The sequence below is a fragment of the Nerophis ophidion genome, linkage group LG09 (genome assembly GCF_033978795.1).
Source record: "Nerophis ophidion isolate RoL-2023_Sa linkage group LG09, RoL_Noph_v1.0, whole genome shotgun sequence".
Taxonomy (NCBI): domain Eukaryota; kingdom Metazoa; phylum Chordata; class Actinopteri; order Syngnathiformes; family Syngnathidae; genus Nerophis; species Nerophis ophidion.
The window spans coordinates 65666700-65688153 of NC_084619.1; the positions used below are offsets into that span (position 1 = coordinate 65666700).

At 36.3% G+C, this 21454-nt stretch overlaps 1 protein-coding gene across 1 annotated transcript in view; it reads right to left on the reverse strand.

The window, feature by feature from the left end:
* The window catches only part of sorcs3b (sortilin related VPS10 domain containing receptor 3b), a 227568-nt gene extending 206678 nt beyond the window's left edge, over positions 1-20890 (reverse strand). Inside the window, exon 1 of the mRNA XM_061911586.1 lies at positions 20269-20890. Within this exon, the coding sequence (XP_061767570.1) occupies positions 20269-20634 (366 nt within the window). The 5' untranslated portion in view covers positions 20635-20890. The remainder of the gene's footprint in view (positions 1-20268) is intronic.
* Positions 20891-21454: the final 564 nt, after the last annotated feature.

A 21454-nucleotide genomic window follows, 5' to 3' on the forward strand; every position in this document is an offset into this window, starting at 1 on the left:
TTCCACCTTGTTACCTGTTTTTGTGTATGGCATCCGTACCTGTTTTTTGTGTATTTTCAACCTATGGATACATGTTTTTGTGTATTCTTTACCTATTAATCCCTGTTTTGTGTATTTTATACCTAATGATACCTGTTTCTGTGTATTTGTTACCTGTTGGTACTTGTTTTTGTCTATTTTTTATTCACTGTTACCTCTTTTTTGGGTATTTTTTATCTAATAATACCTTTTTTGTGTGTATGTTCTACCTGTTGGTACTTGTTTTTGTATATTTTTTACTTATTGATATCTGTTTTGGTGTATTTTTTTACGTAACCATGCCTGTTTTTGTGTATTGTTTACCTATGGGTACCTGTTTTTATGTATTGATTACTTACCGATACCTGTTTTTGTGTATTATTTACCTATTGGTACCTGTTTTTGTAGGGTTTTTTTTACCTTTTAGTACCTGCTTTGTTTATTCTTTTTACATATTAATAACCGTTTTTGTGTATTTTTTACCTATTGTTACCTGTTTTTGCTTATTCTTTACCTATTGGTACCTGTTTTGGTGGGTTTTTTACCTATTAGTACCTGTTTTGTGTATTTTTTAATTGGTACTTGTTTTTGTGTATCTTTTTTACCTATTAATACCCATTTGTGTGTACTTCCAACCATTTGTACCTGTTTTTGGGTATGTTCTACCTATTGGTACCTGTTTTGGTGTTTATTTACCTATCAGTACCTGTTTCTTTTGTACTTTTTTCCTAATCGTACCTGTTTTTGTGTACTTTTTGCCTATTAGTACATGCTTTTGGGTATTTTTTACCTATTGGTACTTGTTTTTGTCTATTTCTTTACTTATTGGTACCTGTTTTGGTCTTTTTTACTTATAGGGACCTGTTTTTGTGTAGTTTTTACCTATTAATACCCGTTTGTGTGTACTTTCAACCAATTTGTATGCGTTTTTTTTTGTATTGTTTTACCTATTGGTACGTGTTTTTGTGTATTCTTTACTTATTGGTACCTGTTTTTATCTATTAATACCTGTTTTTGTGTATTTTCAACCTATTGGTACCTGTTTTTTTTTGTATTGTTTACTTATTCATACCTGTTTTTGTGTATTTCTTACGTGTTGTTTTCTGTTTTTCTGTATTAATACCTGTTTTTGTGTATTTTTGACCAATTGGCAACCTTTTTGTGTATTTTTTTACCTGTTAATACTCGTTTTTGTGTATTTTTGACCAATTTTTACCTGTTTTTTATATATTGTTTTACCTATTGGTACATGTTTTTGTGGTTCTTTTACCTAAAAGTAACTGTTTTTTTTTTAATACTTTTTACCTAATTATACCTGTTTTGTGTATTGTTTACCTATTGGTACCTGCTTTTGGGTATTTTCTACCTATTGGTACTTGTTTTTGTCTATTTCTTTACTTATTGGTACCTGTTTTTGTCTATTTATTACTTACATATACCTGTTTTTGTGTATTCTTGACTTATTGGTACCTGTTTTATGTATTGTTTATCTATTAATACTTGTTTTTGTGTATTTTCGACCTATTGGTACGTGTTTTTTGTGTATTGTTTACATATTGATAAATTTTTTTGTGTATTTCTTACCTATTGTTACCTGTTTTTCCGTATTGTTTACTTATTGATACCTGTTGTTGTGTATTATTTACCTGTTTGTACCTGTTTTTGTGTATTCTTTACTTATTGGTACCTGTTTTTATCAATTTGTATCTATTAATACCTGTTTTATGTATTGTTTATCTATTAATACTTGTTTTTGTGTATTTTCGACCTATTGGTACGTGTTTTTTGTGTATTGTTTACATATTGATAAATTTTTTTGTGTATTTCTTACCTATTGTTACCTGTTTTTCCGTATTGTTTACTTATTGATACCTGTTGTTGTGTATTATTTACCTGTTTGTACCTGTTTTTGTGTATTCTTTACTTATTGGTACCTGTTTTTATCAATTTTTATCTATTAATACCTGTTTTTGTGTATTTTTGACCTATCGGTACCGGTTTTTTGTGTATTTTTTACTTATTGATACCTGTTTTTGTGTATTTCTTACCTATTGTTACCTGTTTGCCTGTATTAATACCTGTTTTTGTGTATTTTCGACCTATTGGCAACCTGTTTTTTGTATATTGTTTTACCTATTGGTACCTGTTTTTGTGTTTTTTTGACTAAATGTAACTTTTTTTTTATACTTTTTACCTAATTATACCTTTTTTGTGTATTTTTTTATTTCTTTTTTATCTATCAATACCTGTTTTTATATATTTTCGACCTATTGGCAACCTGCTTTTGTGCATTTTTGTAACTGTTAATACTCGTTTTTGTGTATTTTCGACCAATTTTTACCAGTTTTTTGTATACTGTTTTACCTATTGGTACTTGTTTTTGTTCATTTCTTTACTTATAGGTACCTGTTTTTGTCTATTCTTGACTTATTGTGACCTGTTTTTATTTATTTTTGTATCTATTAATACCTGTTTTTTGTATTTTCGACCTATTGGTACCTGTTTTGTGTGTATTTCTTACATATTGTTACCTGTTTTTCCGTATTAATACCAGTTGTTGTGTATTTTCGACCTATTGGCAACCTGTTTTACCTGTTAACACTCGTTTTTGTGTATTTTTGACCAATGTGTACTTGTTTTTTGTATACTGTTTTACCTATTGGTACCTGTTTTTGTCTATTTCTTTACTTATAGGTACCTGTTTTTGTGTATTCTTGACTTATTGGTACCTGTTTTTGTTTCTTTTTTATCTATTGTTACCTGTTTTTGTGTATTTTCGACATATTGGTACCTGTTTTTTGTGTATTTTTTACTTAATGATACCTGTTTTTGTGTATTTCTTACCTGTTGTTACCTGTTTGTCTTTATTAATACCTGTTTTTGTGTATTTTTGACCTATTGGCAACCTGTTTTTTGTATATTGTTTTACCTATTGGTACTTGTTTTTTTTAGTTTTTTTTACCTAAAAGTAACTGTTTTTTTTATACTTTTTACCTAATTGTACCTGTTTTGTGTAATTTGTACCTATTTGTACCTGCTTTGGGGTATTTTCTACCTATTGGTACTTGTTTTTGTCTATTTATTTACTTATTGGTACCTGTTTTTGTCTATTTTTTACCTATAAGTACCTGTTTTTCTGTATTCTTGACTTATTGGTACCTATTTTCATTAATTTTTTATCTATTAATACCTGTTTTTGTGTATTTTCGACCTATTGGTACCTGTTTTTTTGTGTATTTCTTACCTATTGTCCCCTGTTTTTCTGTATTAATACCTGTTTTTGTGTATTTTCGACCTATTGGCAACCTGCTTTTGTATATTTTTTTACCTGTTAATACTCGTTTTTGTGTATTTTCGATCAATTTTTACCAGTTTTTTGTATACTGTTTTACCTAATGGTACTTGTTTTTGTCCATTTCTTTACTTATTAGTACCTGTTTTTGTCTATTTTTTACTTATAGGTACCACTTTTTGTGTATTCTTGACTTATTGGTACCTGTTTTTATTAATTTTTTTATCTATCAATATCTGTTTTTGTGTATTCTCGACCTATTGGTACCTGTTTTTTGTGTATTTCTTACCTATTGTTACCTGTTTGTCTGTATTAATACCTGTTTTTGTGTATTTTCGACCTATTGGCAACCTGCTTTTGTATATTTTTTTTACCTGTTAATACTCGTTTTTGTGTATTTTCGACCAATTTTTACCAGTTTTTTGTATATTGTTTTACCTATTGGTACTTGTTTTTGTCCATTTCTTTACTTATTGGTGCCTGTTTTTGTCTATTTTTTTACTTATAGGTACCTGTTTTTGTGTATTCTCGACTTATTGGTACCTGTTTTTATTTCTTTTTTATCTATTAATACCTGTTTTTGTGTATTTTCGACCTATTGGTACCTGTTTTTTGTGTATTGTTTACATATTGATACCTAACTTTGTGTATTTCTTACCTATTGTTACCTGTTTTTCTGTATTGTTTACTTATTGATACCTGTTATGTATTTTTTACCTGTTGGTACCTGTTTTTGTGTATTCTTTACTTATTGGTACCTGTTTTTATCTATTAATACCTGTTTTTGTGTATTTTCGACCTATCGGTACCTTTTTTTGGGGTATTTTTTACTTATTGATACCTGTTTTTGTGTATTTCTTACCTATTGTTACCTGTTTTTCTGTATTGATACCTGTTTTTGTGTATTTTTGACCTATTGGCAACCTGTTTTTGTGTATTTTTTTTACCTGTTAATACTTGTTTTTGTGTATTTGACCAATTTGTACCTGTTTTTTGTATATTGTTTTACCTATTGGTACCTGTTTTTGTGGGGGTTTTTTACCTAAAAGTAACTGTTTTTTTATACTTTGTACTTAATTATACTTTTTTTGTGTATTTTTTACCTATTGGTACCTGCTTTTGGGTATTTTCTACCTATTGGTACTTGTTTTTGTCTATTTCTTTACTTATTGGTACCTGTTTTTGTCTATGTTTTACTTATATATACACCTGTTTTTGTGTATTCTTGGCTTATTGGTACCTGTTTTTATCTATCTTTTTATCTATTAATACTTGTTTTTGTGTATTTTCGACCTATTGGTACCTGTTTTTTGTGTATTTCTTACCTATTGTTACCTGTTTTTCTGTATTAATACCTGTTTTTGTGTTTTTGACCTATTGGCAACCTGTTTTTGTGTATTTTTTTTTTACCTGTTAATACTCGTTTTTGTGTATTTTCGACCAATTTGTACCTGTTTTTTGTATACTGTTTTACCTATTGGTACCTGTTTTTGTCTATTTCTTTACTTATAGGTACCTGTTTTTGTGTATTCTTGACTTATTGGTACATGTTTTTATCTATTTTTTATCTATTAATACCTGTTTTTGTGTATTTTCGGCCTATTGGTACCTGTTTTTTGTGTATTTCTTACCTATTGTTACCTGTTTTTCTGTATTAACACCTGTTTTTGTGTATTTTTGACCTATTGGATACCTGTTTTTGTGTATTTTTTTACCTGTTGATACTCGTTTTTGTGTATTTTCGACCAATTTGTACCTGTTTTTTTGTATACTGTTTTACCTATTGGTACCTGTTTTTGTCTATTTCTTTACTTATTGGTACCTGTTTTTGTCTATTTTTTACTTATAGGTACCTGTTTTTGTGTATTCTTGACTTTTTGGAACCTGTTTTATCTATTTTTTATCTATTAATACCTGTTTTTGTGTATTTTCGACCTATTGGTACCTGTTTTTGGTGTATTTTTTTACCTATTGGTACCCTCTACTCTCACTCTCAGCTGGTTTAATGCTCCGCTCAAACTGCTTGACCATGGTGTGAACTGAACCGCCAAGAGGAAGAAAAAAACGGACGTGACGTCACCCGCAACCCGCATTAGAACTCCGACTTGACCACTATTGGAAAGCGTGCACTTGCAGTTTAGCGAGAAGTCGCAAGGGAGCTCGCCATCCAATCGGGCAATCAAGCCCGAATCAATGTAATTAAAGCCGGAGTGCTTTCATGTTCCAACACAATCACGGACAATCAAACGCGACTTGGAAGTCTCCTCGCTTATCAAACGGGAACAAGGACGATCCCTCTCCGTTACGAGTCATCTTTGGTCACATCTGATGCAAAGTTAGGACCGCCGCATTGAAGTCGTTTCCCGTCCCTTAGACGAGATATATTATCAGTCATTTACATCTCGTGGAGCCCCGCCGCCAACATCTTGTCATAAAATGCCATCAATTTCCCACCCGCCCGCAGCCTCCGGAGCACTTTTGGGCGAGCGCGGCAAGGCTTCCGAGTGTATAAATCTCAAATTATGTGCGGCGAGAGTGACAAGCCCATCAGTGATGATCCAGCGAACAGTGTCCCTGGGTATAAAAAGGCCATCTTTGGTGAAGACGTTCCGTGGCAGCGGCATATTTCAACGGCGTCAGCCACAAATCACATCCTATCAGGCACATCTCGCCTTTATTGACGGGAAATAATGCACGGACAGCACCAGAGGTACCTGCCTGGAACCAAAACTGGAGGCCTTCTTTTTTTTCTGGGGGGCTATTTGTGAGATATGTAATTTATGGCTTTGTGAAGGGAGCCGGATCCTGAGGAACCGTTGATTGAAGTGTGACAAAATAGTGCAAAGTGTGAAAATGTAAAGATAGAGAAAACTGCTGAAAAGTCAGGTGCTCTGTGTAACATGTATTTGGTCTGTTATGAAGTGGCAGGGGAGCATTCCTCTGATTAATACTAATAATAATAATTATAATAATAATAATAATAATATATATTTATATATATTTTTTAAAAACACTTTAAATTGAGCAAACAACCTCAAAAAACTAAAGTGTATTAAACAAATAAAAATAAATAAAAAATGAATTAAAATAATATTTAGAAAAATAATAATAAAAAGATAATAAAAATAGATAGCTGAGATAGGCACCAGCGCCCCCCACAACCACAAAGGGAATAAGCGGTAGAAAATGGATGGATGGGATGTGACAAAATAGTGCAACGTGTGAAAATGTAAAGATAGAGAAAACTGCTGAAAAGTCAGGTGCTCTGTGTAACATGTATTTGGTCTGTTATGAAGTAGCACGGGAACATTCCTCTGATTAATAATAATAATAATAATAATATATATTTTTTTTAAAAAGCACTTTAAATTGAGCAAACAACCTCAGAAAACTACAGTGTATTAAACAAATAAAAATAAATAAAAAATGAATTAAAAAAATATTTAGAAAAATAATAATAAAAAGATAATAAAAATAGATAGCTGAGATAGGCACCAGCGCCCCCCACAACCACAAAGGGAATTAGCGGTAGAAAATGGATGGATGGATGGATAATAACAAAATTATTATTATCCACTCAGTTATCAACAAACAATGTAAACAAAGTTCTAAAATCATATTTAACACTTTAACAATATCCATCCATCCATCCATTTTCTACCGCTTATTCCCTTTTGGGGTCGCGGGGGGCGCTGGTGCCTATCTCAGCTACAATCGGGCGGAAGGCGGGGTACACCCTGGACAAGTCGCCACCTCATCGCAGGGCCAACACAGATAGACAGACAACATTCACACTCACATTCAAACAGAAGGGCCAATTTAGTGTTGCCAATCAGGTGCATGTTTTTGGAAGTGGGAGGAAGCCGGGGATTCCATTCACGGGGAGAACATGCAAACTCCACACAGAAATATCCCGAGCCTGGATTTGAACCCAGGACTGCAGGAACTTCGTATTGTGAGGCAGACGCACTAACCCCTCTGCCACCGTGAAGCCCACTTTAACAATAACCTCTTTAAATTAAGGTTAAAAAATAAGGAATACGTAAGAAATTACTAATAAAGTGGGACAAAATAGTGCAACGTGTGAAAATGTAAAGATAGAGAAAACTGCTGAAAAGTCAGGTGCTCTGTGTAACATGAATTTGGTCTGTTATGAAGTGGAAGGGGAGCAGTCCTCTGATTAGTAATAATAATAATTGATTTTTTTTTGTAAAAAGCACTTTGAGGTTGTTTGCTCAATTTAAAGTGCTGCAGTGTATTAAAAAAATACAAAATAAATAAATAAATAAATAGCTGAGATAGGCCCCATCTCGACTATTTCCGGCATTATATTCCTATGTGGCCCCTGATTAATGTACCTGCCCGCTGAAATTAGGCGATCACCTGCGAGACAAATGAGCAGGCGGAGTTTTGGAATGTAGTTTTAGACCACAGGTGTCAAACTCAAGGCCCGGGGGCCAGACGTGGCCCGCCACTTCATTTTATTTGGCCCCGGAAATAATATCCATCCATCCATTTTCTACCGCGTATTCCCTTTCGGGGTCGCGGGGGGCGCTGGCGCCTATCTCAGCTACAATCGGGCGGAAGGCAGGGTACACCCTGGACAAGTCGCCCCCTCATCGCAGGGCCAACACAGATAGACAGACAACATTCACACTCACATTCACACACTAGGGCCAATTTAGTGTTGCCAATCAACCTATCCCCAGGTGCATGTCTTTGGAAGTGGGAGGAAGCCGGAGTACCCGGAGGGAACCCACGCATTCACAGGGAGAACATGCAAACTCCACACAGAAAGATTGGAAATAATATGTGTCAATAAATTACTGTAACTTTTCTTACTAAATGTATTCTTTCTTTCTATTTTGGGAGAAACCATATATATGTAGTTCATGATGTTAACTTGAATATTGTCTAACTATGCAAAAATACTTGATCAAACATTTTTAAATATCAATAAATATTAATAATAATGCTTTCAAAGCAAATTGTGCGATGTTAAAGTAGCAATAGATTTTATGGTTGAATTGTAAAATGTACTGCTTTTTATAGCATATTTCAATAAATGAAAAAAAACAGTGCTTTTTTTTTAATGTAATAAACTGTGGTGCTGTTTTGGTATTTACACTGAAAAATATACACTCTGTATGTAGAAAAAAACAAAAAAACAAAAACTAGCAGCTCAGGTGCCAAAATCGTCTGTAAAATTGCAGTTTTGTTTATTAAAAGTAAAAATAAAATGGTCAAAGTGTAAAATTTACTGTGTTTTTACAGCATTTGTCTTTCAATTAAAAAAACTGCATTTTTTTTTTTACTGTAATAAACTGTGATGTCGTTTTGGCATTTACAGTAATACACGGAAAAATATACACTTTGTATGTAAAAAAAAAAAAAGGTGGTAAAAAAAAATAAAAAGCCAGTTCAGGTGCCAAAATTTTACTGTAAAATTGAAGTTTTGTTTATTAAAAGAAAAAATATTTTATTTGGCTCTAGAAATAATATGTGTCAATATTGTACTGTAACTTTTCAATAAAGTACTGTGACTTTACTTACTAAATGTATTATTTATTTCTATTTTGGGAGAAAAAAAAAAATATATATATATATATATATATATGTATACATATATATATATACATATATATATATATGTATGTATATATATATATGTATAGATATATATATATATACATATGTGTATATATATATATATTTATGTATGTATATATATATATATATGTGTATATATATATGTATATATGTGTATATATATATGTATATATATATATATATATATATATATATATATATATATATATATATATATATATATATATATATATATATATATATATGTATATATGTACTTCATGATGTTAACTTAAATATTGTGTAACTAATTTGTGGTAAAAAAATGAAAATAAAAATTTAAAAAACTGGCAGCTCAGGTGCCAAAATGTTACTGTAAAATTGCTGTTTTGTTTATTAAAAGTAAAAATAAAATGGTCAAAGTGTAAAATTTACTGTGTCTTTACAGCATTTTTCTTTCAATTAAAAAAACTGCATTTTTTTTTTTAACTGTAACAAACTGTGATGCCGTTTTGGCATTTACATTAATACATGTACAAATATACACTTTCTATGTAAAAATAAAATGTGGTAAAAAATAAATAAAAAGGCAGCTCAGGTGCCAAAATTTAACTGTAAAATTGCTTTTTTTTTATTTTATTAAAAGTAAAACAATTTTATTTGGCTCAATAAGCTACTGTAACTTTTCAATAAAGTACTGTTACTTACTAAATGTATTATTTATTTCTATTTTCGAAAAAAAAAAAATATATATATATATATATATATATATATATATATATATATATATATATGTACTTCATGATGTTAACTTAAATATTGTGTAACTAATTTGTGGTAAAAAAAAAAAAACTGGCAGCTCAGGTGCAAAAATCTTACTGTAAAATTACAGTTTTGTTTATTAAAAGTAAAACCATGTTATTTGGCTCTGGAAATAATATGTATCAATAATGTTCTGTAACTTCATTAAAGTACTGTAATTTTACTTACTAAATGTATTATATTTTTTTTTTTGCAGAAAAAAAAATGTATATATATATATATATTTATATATGTGTGTGTATGTATATATATATATATATATATATATATATATATATATATATATATGATGTTAACTTAAATATTGTGTAACTAATTTGTGGTAAAAAAAATGAAAATAAAAATTTAAAAAACTGGCAGCTCAGATGCCAAAATGTTACTGTAAAATTGCAGTTTTGTTTATTAAAAGTAAAAATAAAATGGTCAAAGTGTAAAATTTATTGTGTTTTTACAGCATTTTTCTTTCAATTAAATTTTTTTTTTTTTTTTTTTTTTTTACTGTAACAAACTGTGATCCCGTTTTGGCATTTACAGTAATTCATGTACAAATATACACTTTGTATGTAAAAATAAAATGTGGTAAAAAATACATAAAAAGGCAGCTCAGGTGCCAAAATTTTACTGTAAAATTGCTTTTTTTTAATTTTATTAAAAGTAAAACAATTTTATTTGGCTCAATAAGTTACTGTAACTTTTCAATAAAGTACTATTACTTACTAAATGTATTATTTATTTCTCTTTTCGAAAAAAAAAAAAAATATATATATATATATGTACTGCATGATGTTAACTTAAATATTGTGTAACTAATTTGTGGTAAAAAAATGAAAATAAAAATTTAAAAAACTGGCAGCTCATGTGCCAAAATGTTACTGTAAAATTGCAGTTTTGTTTATTAAAAGTAAAAATAAAATGGTCAAAGAGTAAAATTTACTGTGTCTTTACAGCATTTTTCTTTCAATTAAAAAAATTGCATTTTTTTTTTTACTGTAACAAACTGTGATGCCGTTTTGGCATTTACATTAATACATGTACAAATATACACTTTGTATGTAAAAATAAAATGTGGTAAAAAATAAATAAAAAGGCAGCTCAGGTGCCAACATTTTACTGTAAAATTGCTTTTTTTAAATTTTATTAAAAGTAAAACAATTTTATTTGGCTCAATAAGTTACTGTAACTTTTCAATAAAGTACTGTTACTTACTAAATGTATTATTTATTTCTATTTTCGAAAAAAAAAAAATATATATATATATGTACTTCATGATGTTAACTTAAATATTGTGTAACTAATTTGTGGTAAAAAAAAAACAAAACTGGTAGCTCAGGTGCAAAAATCTAACTGTAAAATTGCAGTTTTGTTTATTAAAAGTAAAACCATGTTATTTGGCTCTGGAAATAATATGTATCAATAATGTTCTGTAACTTTACTTACTAAATGTATTATATATTCCCATTTTGGCAGAAAAAAGTAAAAATGTACTTCATGATGTTAACTTAAATATTGTGTATCTAATTTCTGGCAAAAAAAAAAAAAATACTGTAAAATTGCATTTTAGTTTATTAAAAGTAAAAAAAATCATAATTTTACAGGAAAATTCTGGCAACTGAACTGCCTTTTTTAATGTTAAATTGATAGTAATTTACACTACATTTTGAGGTGAAATTATTGCAACTTACCATTTTTTTATTTATTAATTTTTTTTTAAATGCATAAAAAATAGTGTAATAATAGTTTTCACTGTTAGACCCGGCCCTCTGGGGGCCAAACATAACTGGCATGGGGGCCCTCAGTGAAAACCACTTTGACGCCTCTCTTTCAGGACTTATTTGGGTGATAAGCCGTGAAATAAATCTCCACCACAAGAATCTAGCAGAGGCTCCATAAGTGAGAGTAAGATGAATTTGTCCCTAAAGGTCAAACTTTGTCATCATCCTGATTGGGAGTTGATAGTTCCTTGCATAATTAATGCGGTGTGATTGCAGCCAAACACTTAACATGAAATAACACCACGCGGAAACTCACCCGCGATGCGTAAAGTGCAACATTTGTCATAAAAGTCGTCCGATTTAATCGCATAATTACACAGTATTCTGGACCACTGTGTTGCTGAATCTTTTGCAATTTGTTCAATTAATAATGGAGACGTCAAAGAAGAATGCTGTTGGTGTAAAGCAGTGGATTGCAGCTGCCTTTAGCAACCAAAACACAGCCGGCGTTTCTTTGTTTGTTTTGAAGCTTTACTATGGAACAGAGCGGTCAAGCGAACATGTTTCTTTACCACTTGTCGACCGGCATGAGAAAATGGTGGTAATAAGTCGGCTCTTACCGGAAACGTGAGCGGAGCTTGTGTCGTTCTTCCTGCGGCAGCTGTTAAATAGGCAGCTACGACTATATTGGCTCCTCCATGGCGGTGAACAAAACCGCTCTGACTTTCAGGTATGACTTTATAATCTCAATAAAATACTAGTAACACAATAATCAGATAAGGGATTTTCCAGAATTATCCTAGTAAATGTGTCTAAAAGCATCTGAATCTCTCCAACTGCCATCGCCTTTTTTCTTTTTTCTAGAGCTTCACTCTAACTTTCCTCATCCACGAACCTTTCATCCTCGCTCAAATTAATGGGGAAATCGTCGCTTTCTCGGTCCGAATCGCTCTTGCGGCTGGTGGCTATGATTATAAACAATGTCCTGAGCAAGACACTTCACCCTTGCTCCTGATTGGTGCTGGTTAGCGCCTTGCATGGCAGCTCCCTCCATCAGTGTGTGAATGTGTGTGTGAATGGGTAAATGTGGAAGTAGTGTCAAAGCGCTTTGAGTACCTTGAAGGTAGAAAAGCGCTATACAAGTATAACCCGTTTATCATTTATAATAAGTCGGCTCTTACCGGAGACATGAGCGGACCTTGTGTCGTTTTTTCCGCAGCAGCTGTCAAATAGGCAGCCGCGACTTTCTTGGCTCCTTCCACCAGAGACACTGGCGGTAACCAAACCCCTCTGACTTTCAGATATGACTTTATAATCTCACTAAAATACTAGTAACACGATAATCAGATAAGGGATTTTCCAGAATGTGTCTAATAACAACTGAATCGCTCCCACTGCCGGGGAGTTTTTTTTTTCTTTTTTCTAGAGCTTCACTCTGACTTTCCTCATCCACGAACGTTTCATCCTCGCTCAAATTAATGGGGAAATCGTCGCTTTCTCGGTCCGAATCGCTCTTGATGCTGGTGGCTATGATTATAAACAATGTCCTGAGCAAGACACTTCACCCTTGCTCCTAAAGGGTGCTGGTTAGCGCCTTGCATGGCAGCTGCCTCCATCAGTGTGTGAATGGGAAGTAGTGTCAAAGCGCTTTGAGTACCTTGAAGGTAGAAAAGCGCTATACATGTACAACCCGTTTATCATTTATAATAAGTCGGCTCTTACCGGAGACATGAGCGGAGCTTGTGTCGTTTTTTTCACAGCAGCTGTCAAATAGGCAGCCACGACTTTCTTGGCTCCTTCCACCAGAGACACTGGCGGTCACCAGACCCCTCTGACTTTCAGATATGACTTTATAATCTCACTAAAATACTAGTACCACGATAATCAGATAAGGGATTTTCCAGAATGTGTCTAATAACAACTGAATCGCTCCCACTGCCGTGGCGTTTTTTTTTCTTTTTTCTAGTGCTTCACTCTAACTTTCCTCATCCACGAACCTTTCATCTTCGCTCAAATTAATGGGGAAATCGTCGCTTTCTCGGTCCGAATCGCTCTTGCTGCTGGTGGCTATGATTATAAACAATTTCCTGAGCAAGACACTTCGCCCTTGCTCCTGATTGGTGCTGGTTAGCGCCTTGCATGGCAGCTCCCTCCATCAGTGTGTGAATGGGTAAATGCGGAAGTAGTGTCAAAACACTTTGAGTACCTTGAAGGTAGAAAAGCGCTATACAAATACAACCCGTTTATCATTTATAATAAGTCGGCTCTTACCGGAGACATGAGCGGAGCTTGTGTAATTCTTTTCGTAGCAGCTGTCAAATAGGCAGCTGCGACTTTCTTGGCACCTTCCATCAGACACATTGGCGGTCACCAAACCCCTCTGACTTTCAGATATGACTTTATAATCTCACTAAAATACTAATAACACAATAATCAGATAAGGGATTTTCCAGATTGTGTCTAATAACAACTGAATCGCTCCCACTGCCGTGGCGTTTTCTTTTCTTTTTTCTAGAGCTTCACTCTAACTTTCCTCATCCACGAATCTTTCATCCTCGCTCAAATTAATGGGGAAATTGTCGCTTTCTCGTCCTAATCGCTCTTGCTGCTGGTGGCTATGATTATAAACAATGTCTTGAGCAAGACACTTCACCCTTGCTCCTGATTGGTGCTGGTTAGCGCCTTGCATGGCAGCTCCCTCCATCAGTGTGTGAATGTGTGTGTGAATGGGTAAATGTGGAAGTAGTGTCAAAGCGCTTTGAGTACCTTGAAGGTAGAAAAGCGCTATACAAGTACAACCCGTTTATCATTTATAATAAGTCGGCTCTTACCGGAGACATGAGCGGAGCTTGTGTCGTTTTTTTCGCAGCAGCTGTCAAATAGGCAGCCGCGACTTTCTTGGCTCCTTCCACCAGAGACACTGGCGGTAACCAAACCCCTCTGACTTTCAGATATGACTTTATAATCTCACTAAAATACTAGTAACACGATAATCAGATAAGGGATTTTCCAGAATGTGTCTAATAACAACTGAATCGCTCCCACTGCCGTCGCGTTTTTTTTTTCTTTTTTCTAGAGCTTCACTCTGACTTTTCTCATCCACGAACCTTTCATCCTCGCTCAAATTAATGGGGAAATCGTCGCTTTCTCGGTCCGAATCGCTCTTGCTGCTGGTGGCTATGATTATAAACAATTTCCTGAGCAAGACACTTCGCCCTTGCTCCTGATTGGTGCTGGTTAGCGCCTTGCATGGCAGCTCCCTCCATCAGTGTGTGAATGGGTAAATGCGGAAGTAGTGTCAAAACACTTTGAGTACCTTGAAGGTAGAAAAGCGCTATACAAATACAACCCGTTTATCATTTATAATAAGTCGGCTCTTACCGGAGACATGAGCGGAGCTTGTGTAATTCTTTTCGTAGCAGCTGTCAAATAGGCAGCTGCGACTTTCTTGGCACCTTCCATCAGACACATTGGCGGTCACCAAACCCCTCTGACTTTCAGATATGACTTTATAATCTCACTAAAATACTAATAACACAATAATCAGATAAGGGATTTTCCAGATTGTGTCTAATAACAACTGAATCGCTCCCACTGCCGTGGCGTTTTCTTTTCTTTTTTCTAGAGCTTCACTCTAACTTTCCTCATCCACGAATCTTTCATCCTCGCTCAAATTAATGGGGAAATTGTCGCTTTCTCGTCCTAATCGCTCTTGCTGCTGGTGGCTATGATTATAAACAATGTCTTGAGCAAGACACTTCACCCTTGCTCCTGATTGGTGCTGGTTAGCGCCTTGCATGGCAGCTCCCTCCATCAGTGTGTGAATGTGTGTGTGAATGGGTAAATGTGGAAGTAGTGTCAAAGCGCTTTGAGTACCTTGAAGGTAGAAAAGCGCTATACAAGTACAACCCGTTTATCATTTATAATAAGTCGGCTCTTACCGGAGACATGAGCGGAGCTTGTGTCGTTTTTTTCGCAGCAGCTGTCAAATAGGCAGCCGCGACTTTCTTGGCTCCTTCCACCAGAGACACTGGCGGTAACCAAACCCCTCTGACTTTCAGATATGACTTTATAATCTCACTAAAATACTAGTAACACGATAATCAGATAAGGGATTTTCCAGAATGTGTCTAATAACAACTGAATCGCTCCCACTGCCGTCGCGTTTTTTTTTCTTTTTTCTAGAGCTTCACTCTGACTTTTCTCATCCACGAACCTTTCATCCTCGCTCAAATTAATGGGGAAATCGTCGCTTTCTCGGTCCGAATCGCTCTTGATGCTGGTGGCTATGATTATAAACAATGTCCTGAGCAAGACACTTCACCCTTGCCCCTGAAGGGTGCTGGTTAGCGCCTTGCATGGCAGCTCCCTCCATCAGTGTGTGAATGGGAAGTAGTGTCAAAGCGCTTTGAGTACCTTGAAGGTAGAAAAGCGCTATACATGTACAACCCGTTTATCATTTATAAGTCGGCTCTTACCGGAGACATGAGCGGAGCTTGTGTCGTTTTTTTCACAGCAGCTGTCAAATAGGCAGCCGCGACTTTCTTGGCTCCTTCCACCAGAGACACTGGCGGTCACCAAACCCCTCTGACTTTCAGATATGACTTTATAATCTCACTAAAATACTAGTACCACGATAATCAGATAAGGGATTTTCCAGAATGTGTCTAATAACAACTGAATCGCTCCCACTGCCGTGGCGTTTTTTTTTCTTTTTTCTAGTGCTTCACTCTAACTTTCCTCATCCACAAATCTTTCATCCTCGCTCAAATCAATGGGGAAATCGTCGCTTTCTCGGTCCGAATCGCTCTTGCTGCTGGTGGCTATGATTATAAACAATGTCCTGAGCAAGACACTTCACCCTTGCTCCTGATGGGTGCTGGTTGACGCCTTGCATGGCAGCTCCCTCCATCAGTGTGTGAATGTGTGTGTGAATGGGTAAATGTGGAAGTAGTGTCAAAGCGATTTGAGTACCGTGAAGGTAGAAAAGCACTTTACAAGTACAACCCGTTTATCATTTATAATAAGTCGGCTCTTACCGGAGACATGAGCGGAGCTTGTGTCATTCTTTTCGTAGCAGCTGTCAAATAGGCAGCTGCGACTTTCTTGGCTCCTTCCACCAGAGACACTGGCGGTCAACAAACCCCTCTGACTTTCAGATATGACTTTATAATCTCACTAAAATACTAGTAACACGATAATCAGATAAGGGATTTTCCAGAATGTGTCTAATAACAACTGAATCGCTCCCACTGCCGTCGCGTTTTTTTTTTCTTTTTTCTATCGCTTCACTCTAACTTTCCTCATCCACGAATCTCTCATCCTCGCTCAAATTAATGGGGAAATCGTCGCTTTCTCGGTCCGAATCGCTCTTGCTGCTGGTGGCTATGATTATAAATAATGTCCTGAGCAAGACACTTCACCCTTGCTCCTGATTGGTGCTGGTTAGCCCCTTGCATGGCAGCTCCCTCCATCAGTGTGTGAATGGGAAGTAATGTCAAAGCGCTTTGAGTACCTTGAAGGTAGAAAAGCGCTATACAAGTACAACCCGTTTATCATTTATAATAAGTCGGCTCTTACCGGAGACATGAGTGGAGCTTGTGTCGTTCTTCCCGCAGCAGCTGTCAAAAAGGCAGCTGCGACTTTCTTGGCTCCTTCCATCAGACACACTGGCGGTCACCAAACCCCTCTGACTTTCAAATATGACGTTATAATCTCACTAAAATACTAGTAACACAATAATCAGACAAGGGATTTTCCAGAATGTGTCTAATAACATCTGAATCGCTCCCACTGCAGTCGCGTTTTTTTTATTTTTTCTAGAGCTTCACTCTAACTTTCCTCATCCACAAATCTTTCATCCTCGCTCAAATTAATGGGGAAATCGTCGCTTTCTCGGTCCTAATCGCTCTTGCTGCTGGTGGCTATGATTATAAACAATGTCCTGAGCAAGACACTTCACCCTTGCTCCTGATGGGTGCTGGTTAGCGCCTTGCATGGCAGCTCCCTCCATCAGTGTGTGAATGTGTGTGTGAATGGGAGGTAGTGTCAAAGCGGTTTGAGTACCTTGAAGGTAGAAAAGCGCTATACAAGTACAACCCGTTAATCATTTATAATAAGTCGGCTATGACCGGAGACATGAGCGGAGCTTGTGTCGTTTTTTTCGCAGCAGCTGTCAAATAGGCAGCCGCGACTTTCTTGGCTCCTTCCACCAGAGACACTGGCGGTCACCAAACCCCTCTGACTTTCAGATATGACTTTATAATCTCACTAAAATACTAGTAACACGATAATCAGATAAGGGATTTTCCAGAATGTGTCTAATAACAACTGAATCGCTCCCACTGCCGTGGAGTTGTTTTTTCTTTTTTCTAGTGCTTCACTCTAACTTTCCTCATCCACAAATCTTTCATCCTCGCTCAAATTAATGGGGAAATCATCGCTTTCTCGGTCCGAATCGCTCTCGCTGCTGGTGGCTATGATTATAAACAATGTCCTGAGCAAGACACTTCACCCTTGCTCCTGATGGGTGCTGGTTAGCGCCTTGCATGGCAGCTCCCTCCATCAGTGTGTGAATGTGTGTGTGAATGGGTAAATGTGGAAGTAGTGTCAAAACGCTTTGAGTACCTTGAAGGTAAAAAAGCGCTATTCAAGTACAACCCGTTTATCATTTATAATAAGTCGGCTCTGACCGGAGACATGAGCGGAGCTTGTGTCGTTCTTCCCGCAGCAGCTGTCAAATAGGCAGCTGCGACTTTCTTAGCTCCTTCCAGCAGAGACACTGGCGGTCACCAAACCCCTCTGACTTTCAGATATGACTTTATAATCTCACTAAAATACTAGTAACACAATAATCAGATAAGGGATTTTTCAGAATGTGTCTAATAACAACTGAATCGCTCCCACTGCCGTCACGTTTTTTTTCTTTTTTCTAGTGCTTCACTCTAACTTTCCTCATCCAGGAATCTTTCATCCTCGCTCAAATTAATGGGGAAATCGTTGCTTTCTCGGTCCGAATCGCTCTTGCTGCTGGTGGCTATGATTATAAACAATGTCCTGAGCAAAACACTTCACCCTTGCTCCTGATTGGTGCTGGTTAGCGCCTTGCATGGCAGCTCCCTTCATCAGTGTGTGAATGGGAAGTAGTGTCAAAGCGCTTTGAGTACCTTGAAGGTAGAAAAGCGCTATACAAGTACAACCCATTTATCCTTTATAAGTCGGCTCTTAACGGAGACATGAGCGGAGTTTGTGTCGTTCTTCCTGCAGCAGCTGTCAATTAGGCAGCTGTGACTTTCTTGGCTCCTCCATTGCTTCCATCAGAGACACTGGCGGTCACCAAAACCCCTCTGACTTTCATGTATGACTTTATAATCTCACCAAAACACTAGTAACACAATAATTAGATAAGGGATTTTCCAGAATGATCCTAGTAAATGTGTCTATTAACACTTTTTGTTTCTCTCTAGTGCAGGGGTCGGGAACATTTTTGGCTGAGAAAGCCATGAAAGCCAAATATTTTAAAATGTATTCCCGTGAGAGCCATATCATAATTTTTAACAGTGAGTACAACTAAATCCGTTCATTTTTAAATAAGACCAACATTTTTAGAATACAATAAGTCTCGTTCTTTTTTAATAACATTGTTATTCTGGACCTAACCAATAATAATTACAATACTTCTTACCAATAATGCGACAAGAAAGGTGGTTGATCTTAACAATTAAGTAAAAATCTGTAAAATGTCGACATTTTTCCGCAAAACATTTAATGAAAATTTCTGTAAATATAATGTTTTTGATCATTATTTGGTTTACAGTGTTTTACTTTAATTTTATGGTTTTCGTTTGGCAGCCGTAGCTGCCACTAGATTACCGTTTTTTTAACAGAATTTTTTTTTTACAGTGTGGGTGTGAGTTTTCCTTGCCCTTATGTGGGTTCTTCCGAGGATGTCGTCGTAGTGGTTTGTGAAGCCCTTTGAGACACTTGTGATTTAGGGCCTTATAAATAAACATTGATTGATTGATTGATTATTCTGAAGCTAACCAATGATAATTACAATACTTCTTACCAATAATGGAACCTTCCTGTACCCCGAAAGACAGCTGGGATTGGCTGAGCCACCCAAAACCTCGAACAGAAGCATTATTCATTACTTATCGCGTTAACAAATGTCAGCTAATTCATCTGAGAGCCAGATGCAGTCATCAAAAGAGCCATATCTGGCTCTTTTAGCCATAGGTTCCCTACCTCTGCTCTAGTGCTTCACTCTAACTTTCCTCATCCACGAATCTTTCATCCTCGCTCAAATTAATGGGGAAATCGTCGCTTTCTCGGCCCGAATCGCTCTTGCTGCCGGTGGCTATGATTATAAACAATGTTCAGATGTGAGGAGCTCCACAACCCGTGACGACACGCGCACATCGTCTGCTACTTCCGGTACAGGCAAGGCTTTTTTATTAGGGACCAAAAGTTGCGAACTTTATTGTCGATGTTCTCTACTAAATCCTTTCAGCAAAAATATGGCAATGTCGCGAAATGATCAAGTATGACACATAGAATGGACCTGCTATACCCGTTTAAACAAGAAAATCTTATTTCAGTAGGCATTTAAAACCCTTTTTTTGTGCACAGGCGCAATAAATGATCAATGTTTACTTATATTGCTTATAAATGCTGCAAGTTGTGCATATAAAACCACGTGTTGCTTCATTTTGGACACAACTGAAAGGACCGTTATACGCGCGTCATGCGCTTTTACGCACGGGGTGTTTTATGCGTAAAAGTGACATATGATCCAAATCGATTCGCGTTTGCAGATACTGGAATGGTACTCACGCTGCTGTTGTGGCCGGACCAGTGCACCATGGCCTGGTTGTGCGCAGAATCCCCCGACAGAGCAAAGGTGGACGTGTTGAGTTGCGGGTGCGAAGACGCTTTGGTTTCCTCCCCGACGCGCCGGTGCTCGGTTCTGTAGTTGTAAACCCCGTCCGCGCTCCTTTTAACCACATCTTTGTTCTGCACCCGCAGCGCCGCCGTTTCCCGCGCGTCGTCCCTCCCGCCCTTTTGCAACCATCCGCCCCATCTCAGGGGGTAAAACCTCCCGTCCGCTGCAGAACTTGTCCCCGCTTCAGCCCCGAACTTGCCTCGGAGGGTCGGCAGCGCGGCGAAGAAAAGGCAAAAAGTAGCGCACGACGGTCCCATTCCGCCTCTTCTTCTTTTCTTTTTTTTTTTTTTTGTTGTTCCTGCGTGCGTTCCGGCGGGAGTCAACTTGTCAAATCTCTACCTTCCCGCCTGTGCGCGGGAAAGGAGCCATGGCAAGAGAGAGATAGGGAGAGAGAGAGGGGGTGTGCAGACTGCTGCGTCCTAGTCTAGGACTTGGAAGGAGGTGCAGGAGAGGGACTGCGCGGATGGAGAGGGAAGAGTGGGGCGAGATTGCTGGAAATGATTGGCTGCGAAATGTGGATCATCCACGAGCTGCGTCTTGCTCAAGTGATGCCATCATGTTATGACAAGACACTTTCATGTCGGGAAAATGGGGAAAAATGTGTTCCCCGTTAAGATTTCCAATCCAGCCCCGCCGGACGTTCAACACCAAAGTTGTTTTCAAAGAGAGCCACAAAAGGAGTCGATCAAAATCATATATTTTCAATATTCAGTGTTTTATCGTTCGTAGGTAATGTTGTCCATCCCACTTTCTGTATTGATGAAACTAAGTGTTTTATTCTGTAAAAAACTAAAATGGCATTCCGTATTTTAGAGCAATGGTCCCCAACCACCGGGCCGCAGAATAATGTTTTATTAAAAATATATATATATATATATATGTTTTGTTTTTTTTATTAAATCAACATAAAAAACACAATATACACTTATAAATAGTGCACCAACCACAAAAAACTCCCTTTTTCATGACAAAAACGTCACTTTTTCATGACAAAGAAGAAAAAAAAAAAAAAAGAAAAAAAAAAAAGGACACCCCCCCCCCGGGCCGCGGGACAAATTATTAAGCATTGACCGGTCC